At 41.5% G+C, this 16,620-nt stretch overlaps 1 protein-coding gene across 1 annotated transcript in view; it reads left to right on the top strand.

The window, feature by feature from the left end:
• The window catches only part of LOC110503790 (intraflagellar transport protein 80 homolog), a gene marked incomplete at its 5' end in the record, with an annotated part of 70,754 nt that overhangs the window by 38,711 nt on the left and 15,423 nt on the right, over window positions 1–16,620 (top strand). Inside the window, 8 exon segments of the mRNA XM_036961068.1 lie at window positions 6,705–6,868; window positions 7,149–7,217; window positions 8,233–8,358; window positions 8,564–8,580; window positions 8,582–8,658; window positions 8,660–8,698; window positions 8,941–8,991; window positions 8,993–9,092. Coding sequence (XP_036816963.1) covers window positions 6,705–6,868; window positions 7,149–7,217; window positions 8,233–8,358; window positions 8,564–8,580; window positions 8,582–8,658; window positions 8,660–8,698; window positions 8,941–8,991; window positions 8,993–9,092 — 643 coding nt within the window.

Below are 16,620 nucleotides of genomic sequence, written 5' to 3'. Positions count from 1 at the left end.
TCATGTGTTCATCCAATGTAATGTGTTCTTCCTATGTAATGTGTTCATGTGTTCAACCTATGTAATGTGTTCATCCTATGTAATGTATTCATCCTATGTAATGTGTTCATCCTATGTAATGTGTTCATCCTATGTAATGTGTTCATGTGTTCATCCAATGTAATGTGTTCATCCTATGTAATGTGTTCATCCTATGTAATGTGCTCATCCTATGTAATGTATTCCCACTATGTAATGTGTTCATCCTATATAATGTATTCATGTGTTCATCCTATGTAATGTATTCACCCTATGTAATTTATTCATCCTATGTAATGTGTTCATCCTATGTAATGTGTTCATCCTATGTAATGTGTTCATCCTATGTAATGTGTTCATGTGTTCATCCAATGTAATGTGTTCATCCTATGTAATGTGTTCATCCTATGTAATGTGCTCATCCTATGTAATGTATTCCCACTATGTAATGGGTTCATCCTATATAATGTATTCATGTGTTCATCCTATGTAATGTAATCAACCTATGTAATGTATTCATCCTATGTAATGTGTTCATGTATTCATCCTATGTAATGTGTTCATCCTATGTAATGTATTCATCCTATGTAATGTATTCATGTGTTCATCCTATGTAATGTGTTCATCCTATGTAATGTATTCATCCTACGTAATGTGTTCATCCGATGTAATGTATTCATCCTATGTAATGTATTCATCCTATGTAATGTGTTCATCCTATGTAATGTGTTCATCCTATGTAATGTATTCATCCTATGTAATGTATTCACACTATGTAATGTGTTCATCCTATGTAATGTGTTCATGTGTTCAACCTATGTAATGTGTTCATCCTATGTAATGTATTCATCCTATGTAATGTATTCATGTGTTCATCCTATGTAATGTATTCATCCTATGTAATGTGTTCATCCTATGTAATGTATTCATCCTATGTAATGTGTTCATCCTATGTAATGTATTCATCCTATGTAATGTGTTCATCCGATGTAATGTATTCATCCTATGTAATGTATTCATCCTATGTAATGTATTCACACTATGTAATGTGTTCATCCTATGTAATGTGTTCATGTGTTCATCCAATGTAATGTGTTTATCCTATGTAATGTGTTCATCCAATGTAATGTGTTCTTCCTATGTAATGTGTTCATGTGTTCAACCTATGTAATGTGTTCATCCTATGTAATGTATTCATCCTATGTAATGTGTTCATCCTATGTAATGTGTTCATCCTATGTAATGTGTTCATCCTATGTAATGTGTTCATGTGTTCATCCAATGTAATGTGTTCATGTGTTCATCCTATGTAATGTGTTCATCCTATGTAATGTGCTCATCCTATGTAATGTATTCCCACTATGTAATGTGTTCATCCTATATAATGTATTCATGTGTTCATCCTATGTAATGTATTCACCCTATGTAATTTATTCATCCTATGTAATGTGTTCATCCTATGTAATGTGTTCATCCTATGTAATGTGTTCATCCTATGTAATGTGTTCATGTGTTCATCCAATGTAATGTGTTCATCCTATGTAATGTGTTCATCCTATGTAATGTGCTCATCCTATGTAATGTATTCCCACTATGTAATGTGTTCATCCTATATAATGTATTCATGTGTTCATCCTATGTAATGTATTCACCCTATGTAATTTATTCATCCTATGTAATGTGTTCATCCTATGTAATGTGTTCATCCTATGTAATGTGTTCATCCTATGTAATGTGTTCATCCTATGTAATGTGTTCATGTATTCATCCTATGTAATGTGTTCATCCTATGTAATGTGTTCATCCTATGGAATGTATTCATGTGTTCATCCTATGTAATGTATTCATGTGTTCAACCTATGTAATGTGTTCATCCTATGTAATGTGTTCACCCTATGTAATGTATTCATCCTATGTAATGTGTTCATCCTATGTAATGTATTCATCCTATGTAATGTATTCATCCTATGTAATGTGTTCATCCTATGTAATGTATTCATCCTATGTAATGTGTTCATCCTATGTAATGTATTCTTCCTATGTAATGTGTCCATCCGATGTAATGTATTCATCCTATGTAATGTATTCATCCTATGTAATGTATTCACACTATGTAATGTGTTCATCCTATGTAATGTGTTCATGTGTTCATCCAATGTAATGTGTTCTTCCTATGTAATGTGTTCATGTGTTCAACCTATGTAATGTGTTCATCCTATGTAATGTATTCATCCTATGTAATGTGTTCATCCTATGTAATGTGTTCATCCTATGTAATGTGTTCATGTGTTCATCCAATGTAATGTGTTCATCCTATGTAATGTGTTCATCCTATGTAATGTGCTCATCCTATGTAATGTATTCCCACTATGTAATGTGTTCATCCTATATAATGTATTCATGTGTTCATCCTATGTAATGTATTCACCCTATGTAATTTATTCATCCTATGTAATGTGTTCATCCTATGTAATGTGTTCATCCTATGTAATGTGTTCATCCTATGTAATGTGTTCATGTGTTCATCCAATGTAATGTGTTCATCCTATGTAATGTGTTCATCCTATGTAATGTGCTCATCCTATGTAATGTATTCCCACTATGTAATGGGTTCATCCTATATAATGTATTCATGTGTTCATCCTATGTAATGTAATCAACCTATGTAATGTATTCATCCTATGTAATGTGTTCATGTATTCATCCTATGTAATGTGTTCATCCTATGTAATGTATTCATCCTATGTAATGTATTCATGTGTTCATCCTATGTAATGTGTTCATCCTATGTAATGTATTCATCCTACGTAATGTGTTCATCCGATGTAATGTATTCATCCTATGTAATGTATTCATCCTATGTAATGTGTTCATCCTATGTAATGTGTTCATCCTATGTAATGTATTCATCCTATGTAATGTATTCACACTATGTAATGTGTTCATCCTATGTAATGTGTTCATGTGTTCAACCTATGTAATGTGTTCATCCTATGTAATGTATTCATCCTATGTAATGTATTCATGTGTTCATCCTATGTAATGTATTCATCCTATGTAATGTGTTCATCCTATGTAATGTATTCATCCTATGTAATGTGTTCATCCTATGTAATGTATTCATCCTATGTAATGTGTTCATCCGATGTAATGTATTCATCCTATGTAATGTATTCATCCTATGTAATGTATTCACACTATGTAATGTGTTCATCCTATGTAATGTGTTCATGTGTTCATCCAATGTAATGTGTTTATCCTATGTAATGTGTTCATCCAATGTAATGTGTTCTTCCTATGTAATGTGTTCATGTGTTCAACCTATGTAATGTGTTCATCCTATGTAATGTATTCATCCTATGTAATGTGTTCATCCTATGTAATGTGTTCATCCTATGTAATGTGTTCATCCTATGTAATGTGTTCATGTGTTCATCCAATGTAATGTGTTCATGTGTTCATCCTATGTAATGTGTTCATCCTATGTAATGTGCTCATCCTATGTAATGTATTCCCACTATGTAATGTGTTCATCCTATATAATGTATTCATGTGTTCATCCTATGTAATGTATTCACCCTATGTAATTTATTCATCCTATGTAATGTGTTCATCCTATGTAATGTGTTCATCCTATGTAATGTGTTCATCCTATGTAATGTGTTCATGTGTTCATCCAATGTAATGTGTTCATCCTATGTAATGTGTTCATCCTATGTAATGTGCTCATCCTATGTAATGTATTCCCACTATGTAATGTGTTCATCCTATATAATGTATTCATGTGTTCATCCTATGTAATGTATTCACCCTATGTAATTTATTCATCCTATGTAATGTGTTCATCCTATGTAATGTGTTCATCCTATGTAATGTGTTCATCCTATGTAATGTGTTCATCCTATGTAATGTGTTCATGTATTCATCCTATGTAATGTGTTCATCCTATGTAATGTGTTCATCCTATGGAATGTATTCATGTGTTCATCCTATGTAATGTATTCATGTGTTCAACCTATGTAATGTGTTCATCCTATGTAATGTGTTCATCCTATGTAATGTGCTCATCCTATGTAATGTATTCCCACTATGTAATGGGTTCATCCTATATAATGTATTCATGTGTTCATCCTATGTAATGTAATCAACCTATGTAATGTATTCATCCTATGTAATGTGTTCATGTATTCATCCTATGTAATGTGTTCATCCTATGTAATGTATTCATCCTATGTAATGTATTCATGTGTTCATCCTATGTAATGTGTTCATCCTATGTAATGTATTCATCCTATGTAATGTGTTCATCCTATGTAATGTGCTCATGTGTTCATCCTATGTAATGTATTCATGTGTTCATCCTATGTAATATTTTCATCCTATGTAATGTGTTCATGTATTCATCCTATGTAATGTGTTCATCCTATGTAATGTGTTCATCCTATGGAATGTATTCATGTGTTCATCCTATGTAATGTATTCATGTGTTCAACCTATGTAATGTGTTCATCCTATGTAATGTATTCATCCTATGTAATGTGTTCAGCCTATGTAATGTGTTAATCCTATGTAATGTGTTCATGTATTCATCCTATGTAATGTGTTCATGTATTCACCCTATGTAATGTTTTCATCCTATGTAATGTATTCATCCTATGTAATGTGTTCATCCTATGTAATGTGTTCATCCTATGTAATGTGTTCATGTGTTTATCCTATGTAATTTATTCATCCTATGTAATGTGTTCATCCTATGTAATGTATTCATCCTATGTAATGTGTTAATCCTATGTAATGTGTTCATGTATTCATCCTATATAATGTTTTCATCCTATGTAATGTGTTCATCCTATGTAATGTGTTCATGTGTTCATCCTATGTAATGTATTCATCCTATGTAATGTGTTCATCCTATGTAATGTGTTCATCCTATGTAATGTGTTCATCCTATATAATGTATTCATGTATTCATCCTATGTAATGTGTTCATCCTATGTAATGTGTTCATCCTATGTAATGTGTTCATCCTATGTAATGTATTCATCCTATGTAATGTGTTCATCCTATGTAATGTATTCATCCTATGTAATGTGTTCATCCTATGTAATGCGTTCATCCTATGTAATGTGTTCATCCTATGTAATGTATTCATCCTATGTAATGTGTTCATCCTATGTAATGTATTCATCCTATGTAATGTGTTCATCCTATGTAATGTGTTCATCCTATGTAATGTATTCCCAGTGAGTATGAAATTGTTTTTTTCCTTGTTCAGAGAAATTAGTCATTGAAATTGTTAAGTCCCATCATCCTACATCCTGATATTACCAGGTTCTGACCACTAGATGTTGAATTTACAAAATTATATATTGACAGCAATCCAAATCATCCTAATGTTAAAAAAAATGGATTGTGTAACTCAATGATGTTACCTATAGATGATTTGGAAATGAAGCTCAAAAATGCTAATATAGATGCCATTGACTTATTTTGGATTCATGCCACTAATGCTAAAAGTTAGCATTTGAAACAGGTAAACAAAACCTAATATGCTTTCATGGGTTGCTGTCATACCTTGTCCATAGACTGCTTACAGGTTAAGTGTAACAATAAAGCTTCCGTCCCTCTCCTCGCCCCTACCTAGACTCAAACCAGGGACCCTCTCCTCAGCACACATCAACAACCTCCCACCAAGCATCGTTACCCATCGTCCTTACAGAGCAAAGGGAACAACTACTTCAAGGTCTCAGAGCGAGTGACTTCACCGATTGAAACACTATTAGCACGCACCCCGCTAACTAGCTTCCCATTTCACATCGGTTACACTCACCCCCCCTTTGACTTCACTGAACAGAGAAAAAAACGTCACCAAATTCACTGAGAATACATTACATAGGATGAAGAAACAATACTCTGAGTCACAGTTCCGTGCTGCTTGTCAGACACAGATAACTGATACTGTATAGTCGTTGATGGGATTGGCGCGTGGAGTCTGTGGGGCTTTTGACCATTTCTTTGGATTCCTCATGTCTTACTCCATGTTAAAAAAAGGGTTTGGTCCAAATTGGATGTTAAGTACTATATTTATTGAATATTATATGAATCCTATAAATTAAAATGGCCAATTTGGGTCCAATCAATTAGCTTAAATTATATTTAAACTAAATAATGTTGCAGGAATGCTAATATTTTCTGTTTCCAAATACAGAAAAGACATCAGAAGAATCTGAGATGGTGGGTGTCATGGCTTGCAGAAATGACATGGAATGACCCTAATGCTCCATTTCTCCTCAGTGTTTGTTCATCAAGTTGCCTATGAAATATAAACTATTTAGATTTCTGGCATCCCCTCTTCGCTCTGTTATGAAATTTGATTGAGAACGAGACAGTAGATGGAAATTAACTTGATAGACCCCTGACAAATACACTGAATGAATATATCAATCAAATTAACAGACTCCCTCTTATTTATTTGGTGAGATGTTTGTAATATCTTGGCTCCATCTTGCAGTTTGTTACTCTCTTCTCCTTTCTACCACTCCCACTCTCCTCTTTGTTGCGCCCTCCTTTCTCTCACTCATTCTCTTCTCCATCTCTCTGTCCCTAACCCTGCTTTCTATCACCCCCCATCTTTATCTCTCTATCCTTCCCTTTCTCCTCTTTGTTTTGGCTCCTCTCTGTCTCAGACACTTCCTGTTGGTGGATGGGACGGGGGTCTATGTGTTCTCCTACGAGGGCCGTCTCATCTCCACGCCCAGATTCCCCGGCATGAGAACGGACATCCTCAATGCCCAGTCAGTCTCCCTTAGCAACGCCACCATCGCCATCCGGGACAAGAGCGATGAGAAGGGTGAGTGGAAGGCCAGCCGAGCTGTCCCTTCACTACTACAATACTAAACTTTGTTGTCCACAGAGCAGGGCGAGATTTGCCTTAGGCTTTTTTACTCAATGACATTTACAGCCGTTAAACACATTGAAACATCAGGAGCACTTTGTCAACAAGAGGATTACACTTCACCAGGAGATAAAACGCAGGAGAAATGACTTTAGCAGGACTGGAACAATGACCATTTGCCATCATTATCCTGCTCGCTCTGTCCTCCGTCCTCTCCTCTCTTCTTTTCCTCCAGTCATCTCTCTGTTTGGTGCCCTGACGGGGAAAGCCCTGGGTGAAGGGAAGCCCCTGACTGACAAGCTGGGTGATTCACCAACCAACACACACCAACAGTCAGTCACAGCACACATTACACACTCCTGTTAGTGTGCACACACTGACATGAGAAGACTGTGCATATCTCCACGTGCCTACGTCTTAATCCATACTGTTACATTGAGCAACCTGTTAGGATTGGGGGAGGGTAAGCTGATCCTAGATCTGTGCCTCAGGGTAGCTATGGGTTCGAGTGCACCCAACAGGCCAGGGTGAAAAGGTCAGGGAGCCATGGAGAGAAGACAGAGAAGAATTAATGGTGTTGAGGGGAAAGAAGAAACTTCATAGTTAAGAGGGAGACATACAGCCTGTGTGGAAATTGGAGTGAGTGCATGTGTGTGAGAAAGAGATGCAGAGAAAGGGGGAGGGTTATGGAGGAAGAACAAGACTGAAAGGGATTAAGATAGAGGGAGTGAATTAGAGAGAGAGAAAAGGAGGAGCAGTGGCCAGGATCAGTAGTTACTGTCTCTGCCAGCACTCCACAGCTCCAAGACAGAGGAGCACTGCACTGGAGCCAGCTGGCTCTGAAACACACGCACACACACACAGTCACACACACGCATATACACCCCTGTTGGGGAGTATGGGCCAGGAGCTGTGGGGTCAGACTGCTGGCACCCCCTTCCACTCTCTTGCCTCCCCCATTTCTCCCTCTTGTCTCCCCTTTCCTCCACCTCTTCCCTCTGAGTTGAGTCTCTTCCCTCTGATCTGGGCTCAATTGTTCCCTCCTAGTCCTCCTGTGTACTCAGGGCTGTACTGGGGACTAGAGAGTGTGGAGGAGGAGAGGAGGGGGCCTGTGATTTGGGTGATCATGTGTTGAGAAGAGATGTGTATCAAAAGACACTATTGTAAGTGTATGTGTTATGGGGACTGGTGGGGTTTGACACTGGTGGTTCAGTTTGCCCTGCTTATGTGAACCAGGCCTCTCTCACACAACTTTCTGCCTCCCATTTCAGTGTGTGTGTGTGTGTGTGTGTGTGTGTGTGTGTGTGTGTGTTTTCCAGATGGAGGTGGTGGAGATAGCTGTGGCCCGTACAGCGAGAGGAAGATCGCAGTCATAGACAAGAACCGTGACCTGTACCTGACCGCTGTGCATCGCATCAACAGAGAACACAACATCTGCAAGATAGGTAGGAGAGAGGGAAAGAGAGAAAGGGAGGGGGAGATAGATTTCAAACTGCTTTGTGTTGTTAAGCACCTAAAGCCTACCAGATAGATCTTTCTAACCATAACCCACATGCACTATGGTCTACACACCATGTGGTAGAGCTTATAGTAGGTTATTCTGAGTGTAGTCAATAAGAGTGTGTTGTCTGTCTCTATCCTGCTCAATAGGTCCACACCATGTCCTAGAATGACTCCGCTAACATCCTGTGTGGTATTCAGGACACACAGTTCACTGTGTGGCACTATCCCGGTGCGGTCTTCACTGGACCTGCTGGCTAAAACACTCTACATGAAAGACGGCAGGTAACATGTGCACACACACACACACACACACACACACACACACACACACACATACACACACACAAACACACACAGAGAAATCAGTTCCCCATTATCGGAAATAAAAGGTACTGCTTCATCTGAAATGTTTTCATGTTGTGGTAAAGCTGTTTTAAAAGAGATTCCTGAGTGGCTGCCCTTCGGCTGAGTGGCTGTGTGTACAGAATGTATTTTTATATCTGTCGGTCTTTCCCCCTCCACAGTGAGTTCAGCCGTGCGGCCCACATCCTGAACTATGTGGGGACCCAGGTGACGGCTCGTTGGTGTACAGCAGCTTACCTACACCACTGTGCTGCATGAGTACAGCGCCTCCTTTCGCTGGGAGGACGCACTGCGCCTTTGCCGCTTTGCCAAGGTAACACACACCTGACAGGAGAGGGGACATTCTCGTGGGGACATTCTCGTGGGGACATTCTATGGTGACTCCCTGGTCCGGTGCAGAATGAGTCTGATCTGTATAGAGCAGAGCACACATCATATTCAACACCAAATACTGTACAAAACACATCTTTAAAAAACTCTTCACATTATGTTGAAAATAGAATAATGTTGTGGAATAATCCAGGGCCAAATGGCTAACACCAGGCCTGCTGTCTCCCTGGCCCTGCCCCTACCCTACCCAGGAGTGGAGGCCTGCTGTCTCCCTGGCCCTGTCCCTACCCTACCCAAGAGTGCAGGGCTGCTGTCTCCCTGGCCCTGGCCCTGCCCCTACCCTACCCAGGAGTGGAGGGCTGCTGTCTCCCTGGCCCTGCCCCTACCCTACCCAGGGGTGGAGGGCTGCGGTCTCCCTGGCCCTGCCCCTATCCTACCCAGGAGTGGAGGCCTGCTGTCTCCCTGGCCCTGTCCCTACCCTACCCAAGAGTGCAGGGCTGCTGTCTCCCTGGCCCTGGCCCTGCCCCTACCCTACCCAGGAGTGGAGGGCTGCTGTCTCCCTGGCCCTGCCCCTACCCTACCCAGGAGTGGAGGGCTGCGGTCTCCCTGGCCCTGCCCCTACCCTACCCAGGAGTGGAGGGCTGCTGTCACCCTGGCCCTGCCCCTACCCTACCCAGGAGTGGAGGGCTGCTGTCTCCCTGGCCCTGCCCCTACCCTACCCAGGAGTGGAGGGCTGCTCTGAGCCATGAGCTCTGAGCCATGAGCTCTGAGCCATGAGCTCTGAGCCCTCTCTAAAAGCCAGTTATTTATGATAAATGGTGTAATTAGCGGCCTGTAATTGCTAGCACATTGTGGGTTGCAGCACAGCAAAGCAGGGCCAGAGGGACCACAGAACCAGAGCCCTGGCCCCAGGGGAAACACTCAGCCCCCGAGAGGGGCCACGCGGGCTGGGGGGCCACAGATCAGTGAATGTGATTTCTCCTTATGGGTTCCCCCCACCATAGCGTGGTAACAACAGGCAGCGTGGGAACTCATTGTCACCCTTTGGAAGTGGGGTGTGTGTGTATCTCAATGTCTTGTCTCAGGTCTCAGTGTGTCAAATTTCTTTCCTCATTTCTGTGTGGTCTGTTCTATTGTCTCATGTCGGTCTTGTTGTCTCGTGTCTGTCCGATTGTTTATTCAAATAAAATTTGATTTATCACATGCGCGAATACAACAGGTGTAGTAGACCTTACAGTGAAATGTTTACTTACAAGACCCTAACCAACAAAGCAGTTTTAAGAAAGTACTTTTTTTTTAAAGTAAGAGATAAGAATAACAAATAAATAAAGAGCAGCAGAAAATAACAATAGCGGGGCTATATACAGGGGGTACCGGTACAGAGTCAATGTGTGGAGGCACCTGTGTCGAGGTAATTATGTACATGTAGGTAGAGTTATTAAAGTGACTATGCATAGATAATAACATAGAGTAGCAGCAGCGTAGAAGTGGGGGAGGCAATGAGTCTGGGTAGCCATTTGATTAGCTGTTCAGGAGTCTTATGGCTTGGGGGTAGAAGCTGTTTATAAGCCTCTTGGACCTAGACTTGGCGCTCCAGTACAGCTTGCCGTGCTGTAGCAGAGAGAACAGTCTATGACTAGGGTGGCTGGAGTCTTTGACAATTTTTAGGACGTTCCACTGACACCGCCTAGTATAGAGGTCCTGGATGGCAGGAAGCTTGGCCTCGGTGATGTACTGGGTCCTACGCACTACCTTCTGTAGTGCCTTGCAGTTGGAGGCAGAGCAGTTGCCATACCAGGCAGTGAAGCAACCCGTCAGGATGCTCTTGATGGTGCAGCTTTAAAAACTTTTGAGGATCTGAGGACCCATGCCAAATCTTTTCAGTCTCCTGAGGCGGAATAGGTTTTGTCGTGCCCTCTTCATGACTGTCTTGGTATGCTTGGACCATGTTAGTTTGTTGGTGATGTGGACGCCAAGGAACTTGAAGCTCTCAACCTGCTCCACTACAGCCCTGTCGATGAGAATGGGGGCGTGCTCGGTCCTCCTTTTCCTGTAGTCCACTATCATCTCCTTAGTCTTGATCACTTTGAGGGAGAGGTTGTTATGCTTGCACCCCACGCTCAGGTCTCTGACCTCCTCCCGAAAGGAGGATTGTTGTCGGTGATCAGGCTGTTGTGTCATCGGCAAACTTAATGATGGTGTTGGAGTCGTGCCTGGCCGTGCAGTCATGAGTGAACAGGGAGTACAGGAGCGGACTGAGCACGCACCCCTGTGCGGATGTGTTGTTATCTACCCTTACCACCTGGGGGCAGTTCGTCAGGAAGTCCAGGATCCAGTTGCAGAGGGAGGTGTTTAGGGGTGAAAGGGCAGTGTAGAGTGCAATAAAGATTGCATCGTCTGTGGATTTGTTGGTGCGGTATGCAAATTGGAGTTGGTCTAGGGTTTCTGGGATAATGGTGTAGATGTGAGCCATGACCAGCCTTTCAAAGAATTTCATGGCTAGAGGCGTGAGTGCTATAGGTCGGTATTCATTTAAGCAGGTTACCTTCGTGTTTTTGGGCACAGGGACTATGGTGGTCTGCTTGAAACATGTTGGTATTCCAGACTCAGACAGGGAGAGGTTGAAAATGTCAGTGAAGACACTTGCCAGTTGGTCAGCGCATGCTCGGAGTACACGTCCTGGTAATCCGTCTGGCCCTGTGGCCTTGTTGACCTGTTTAAAGGTCTTACTCACATGGGCTGCGGAGAGCGTGATCACACAGTCGTCTGGAACAGCTGATGCTTTCATGCATGTTTCAGTGTTACTTGCCTCGAAGCGAGCAAAGTTATTTAGCTTGTGTGGTAGGCTTGTGTCACTGGGCAGCTCGTAGCTGTGCTTCCCTTTGTAGTCTGTAATAGTTTGCAAGCCCTGCCACATCCGACGAGTGTCGGAGCCGGTGTAGTACGATTCAATCTTAGTCCTGTATTGACGCTTTGTCTGTTTGATGGTCCGTCGGAGGGCAGAGCGGGATTTCTTGTAAGCTTCCGGGTTAGAGTCCCACTCCTTGAAAGCGGCAGCGCTACCCTTTAGCTCAGTGCGAATGTTGCCCGTAATCCATGGCTTCTGGTTTGGGTATGTACGTACAGTCGCTATGGGGACGACGTCCTCGATGCACTTATTGATAAAGCCAATGACTGATGTGGTGTACTAGTCAATGCCATCGGAAGAATCCCGGAACATATTCCAGTCTATGCTAGCAAAACAGTCCTGTAGTTTAGCATCTGCTTCATCTTACCACTTTTTTATAGACCGAGTCACTGGTGCTTCCTGCTTAAATTTGAGCTTGTAAGCAGGAATCAGGAGGATAGAATTATGGTCAGATTTGCCAAATTGAGGGCGAGGGAGAGCTTTGTAAGCGTCTCTGTGCGTGGAGTATAGGTGGTCTAGAGTTTTTTTTCCCTCTGGTTGCACATTTAACATGCTGATAAAAATTAGGTAAAACTGATTCAAGTTTCCCTGCATTAAAGTCCCCCGGCAACTAGGAGCGTCACCTCTGGATGAGCATTTTCCTGTTTTCTTATGGTGGTAGACAGCTGACTGAGTGCAGTTTTAGTGCCAGCATCGGTTTGTGGTGGTATGTAGACAACTACGGAAAATACAGAAACTCTCTAGGTAGATAGTGTGGTCTACAGCTTATCATGAGATACTCTTCCTCAGGTGAGCAAAACCTTGAGACTTCTTTAGATATCGTGCACCAGCTGCCGTTTAAATATATGCATCGGCCCCCGCCCCGTGTCTTACCAGAGGCTGCTGTTCTATCCTGCCGATAGGGTGTATAACCCGCCCGCTGTATGTTATTAATGTCGTTGTTCAGCCACAACTCAGTGAAACATAAGATATTACAGTTTTTAATGTCCCGTTGGTAGAACATACATGCTTTCAGTTCGTCCCATTTATTTTCTAGCGATTGAACGTTAGCTAGCAGGACGGATGGCAAAGGCAGATTAGCCACTCGTCGCCTGATCCTCACAAGGCACCCTGATTTCTTTCCGCAAAATCTTTGTTTCCTTCTTGAGCAAATTACGTGGATCAGGGCCTGTTTGGGTGTTTGTAGTATATCCTCCCCATCCGACATATTAAAGAAAAACTCTTTGTCCAATTCGAGGTGAGTAATCGCTGTTCTGATGTCCAGAAGCTCTTTTTGGTCATAAGAGACGGTAGCAGCAACATTACGGGGCGGCAGGTAGACTAGTGGTTAGAGCGTTGGGCCAGTAACTGAAAGATTGATAGATCGAATCCCTGAGCTGACAAGGTACAAATCTGTCATTGTAATCAACTGGTTTGTTTGTAACACAACCAAAAAGATGGGTCATTTCGCGGGACGTATTGACTGAAAGAAACCGACAACAAGTAATGACATCATTGTGCACCAATGATATGACCGTTGTTTCGTTGATTGGCTGTATTTTAACCCAATGACCACTGATCGTTTTGAAATCTAGCTGGGTAGATAGCCAATGAGCTGAGGTAAACGGCAATATGTAATGTTTATGTGTTGGAAGACCAACTTGTGTCGTAAAGAGGGTCATTCGCCATTGAAATTTCATACCGGAAGGAGCAAAGCATGTTACGCACAGTGTTGTTTTTGTAAAGCGCATCTTCAGCTGTTTATATATCAATCAGTAAGTCAGGGAAAGCTAAATCTAAGTCTAGATGTACACACAATTTTAGAAGAAATTGATCGGGAAAATGAGACAGAGATTGTTGGAGGACGATTAATTTAGCGATTCCCAAATGGAGGAATATTTTTTGAACAGAGAGGACATCGTTTTGGACTGGTAAGTTTTTCTCATGCCAATGCCGTTGTTTGAAATTAATAATATAAAATATTATTTGTGAAATGAAATAGCCTATTTGAGGCTGTTGAGGGGAGGGCAGGCCCACAACAATGGCCAAAGTGAAATGGAGACAGTAGATACAGCTGGTCTGTTGTAATATAATAAAGAGTAGATCTAGCTGGTCTGTCATAATATAATAGAGACAGTAGATCTTGCTGAAATGTCATAATATAAATGAGACAGTAGATCTAGCAGGTCTATAATAATATATTCAACCTTATGTTCCCTGTACTCTATATATATCTGATTATTATACCTGTTGATACAGGGCTCATATGTGAAACTATTCTAACTGAACATTTTCTTACACAGTGACACTGACTCCGAATGGGAGCCCCCAGTGCCAAGGTGTCCATCCCCCACTGAAGCTGGTTCATCCAGCTCCTGCCACAAGTGGTGTTCATCTGCCCAAATGTATTTCTGCAGGCATGGATGTGCCTCAGGGCCAAAAAGGGCACAGCATGGAGGCGTCGCTGTGTTCTTTGCAAAATGAAGTCCCCCATCACCTGCACCACATGCTTGGTGACCTTCTGCTTTACAGCAGAAAGAGACTGCTATGGCACCTGGAATCAGCAGCACAATGTGTAGAGGACTGAGGGTCTTCCAAATATTGAAAGTGTTATTTTGTAAATGTATACAGTGGGGAAAAAAAGTATTTAGTCAGCCACCAATTGTGCAAGTTCTCCCACTTAAAAAGATGAGAGAGGCCTGTAATTTTCATCATAGGTACACTTCAACTATGACAGACAAAATGAGAAAAATCCAGAAAATCACATTGTAGGATTTTTAATGAATTTATTTGCAAATTATGGTGGGAAATTAGTATTTGGTCACCTACAAACAAGCAAGATTTCTGGCTCTCACAGACCTGTAACTTCTTCTTTTAGAGGCTCCTCTGTCCTCCACTCGTTACCTGAATTAATGGAACCTGTTTGAAGTTGTTATCAGTATAAAAGACACCTGTCCACAACCTCAAACAGTCACACTCCAAACTCCACTATGGCCAAGACCAAAGAGCTGTCAAAGGACACCAGAAACAAAATTGTAGACCTGTACCAGGCTGGGAAGACTGCATCTGCAATAGGTAAGCAGCTTGGTTTGAAGAAATCAACTGTGGGAGCAATTGTTAGGAAATGGAAGACATACAAGACCACTGATAATCTCACCCCGTGGGGTCAAAATGATCACAAGAACGGTGAGCAAAAATACTAGAACCCCACGGGGGGATCCAGTGAATGACCTGCAGAGAGCTGGGACCAAAGTAACAAAGCCTACCATCAGTAACACACTACGCCGCCAGGGACTCAAATCCTGCAGTGCCAGACGTGTCCCCCTGCTTTAGTCAGTACATGTCCAGGCCCGTCTGACGTTTGCTAGAGAGCATTTGGATGATCCAGAAGAAGATTGGGAGAATGTCATATGGTCAGATGAAACCAAAATATAACTTTTTGGTGAAAACTCAACTCGTCGTGTTTGGAGGACAAAGAAAGCTGAGTTGCATCCAAAGAACACCATACCTACTGTGAAGCATGGGGGTGGAAACATCATGCTTTGGGGCTGTTTTTCTGCAAAGGGACCAGGACGACTGATCCGTGTAAAGGAAAGAATGAATGGGGCCATATATCGTGAGATTTTGAGTGAAAACCTCCTTCCATCAGCAAGGGCATTGAAGATGAAACGTGGCTGGGTCTTTCAGGATGACAATGATCCCAAACACACCGCCCGGGCAACGAAGGAGTGGCTTCGTAAGAAGCATTTCAAGGTCCTGGAGTGGCCTAGCCAGTCTCCAGATCTCAACCCCATAGAAAATCTTTGAAGGGAGTTGAAAGTCCGTGTTGCCCAGCAACAGCCCCAAAACATCACTGCTCTAGAGGAGATCTGCATGGAGGAGTGGGCCAGCAACAGTGTGTGAAAACCTTGTGAAGACTTACAGAAAACGTTTGACCTCTGTCATTGCCAACAAAGGGTATACAAAAGGTATTGAGATAAACTTTTGTTATTGACCAAATACTTATTTTCCACCATAATTTGCAAATAAATTCATTAAAAATCCTACAATGTGATTTTCTGTAAAAAAAATCTAATTTTGTCTGTCATGGTTGAAGTGTACCTATGATGAAAATTACAGGCCTCTCTCATCTTTTTAAGTGGGAGAACTTGCACAATTGGTGGCTGACTAAATACTTTTTTGCCCCACTGTATATATTTTTTGCATGTTTTTTCTCCATATTTTTTTTGTTTGGGGGGGTTAGAATACCATTTTTGTATTTTGTATATAGTTATTCCATTCAAAATGTATAACTTCACCAATTTGGCCACTTGGGTACATTTGGGCTACTTGTGTGGGACACCTGGGTGACTTCAGGATAAATGTCATGTAGCACACTCATTTTAGAAGTTATCATTCTGAAACTTTGCACAAGTACTGTTGCCCTCTTATGTTTTTCACTGAAATTGTCCCCATCATCCTATCTGAATGTTTGTTTTGTCTTGTTCATTTTAAAGATGATGATACATCAATAAAAATGAAAAAACTTATGTTTTTTTCATTGTATTATCGAAACCAGATCTATTGTGTTATATTCTCCTACATTCAATTCACATTTACACAAACTTCAGTGTTTTCTTTCAAA

This window comes from Oncorhynchus mykiss, chromosome 24 (genome assembly GCF_013265735.2).
Source record: "Oncorhynchus mykiss isolate Arlee chromosome 24, USDA_OmykA_1.1, whole genome shotgun sequence".
Classification (NCBI taxonomy): domain Eukaryota; kingdom Metazoa; phylum Chordata; class Actinopteri; order Salmoniformes; family Salmonidae; genus Oncorhynchus; species Oncorhynchus mykiss.
The sequence above is the reverse complement of the archived record's forward strand: the minus strand, read 5'-3'. Positions and strand labels throughout refer to the sequence as shown.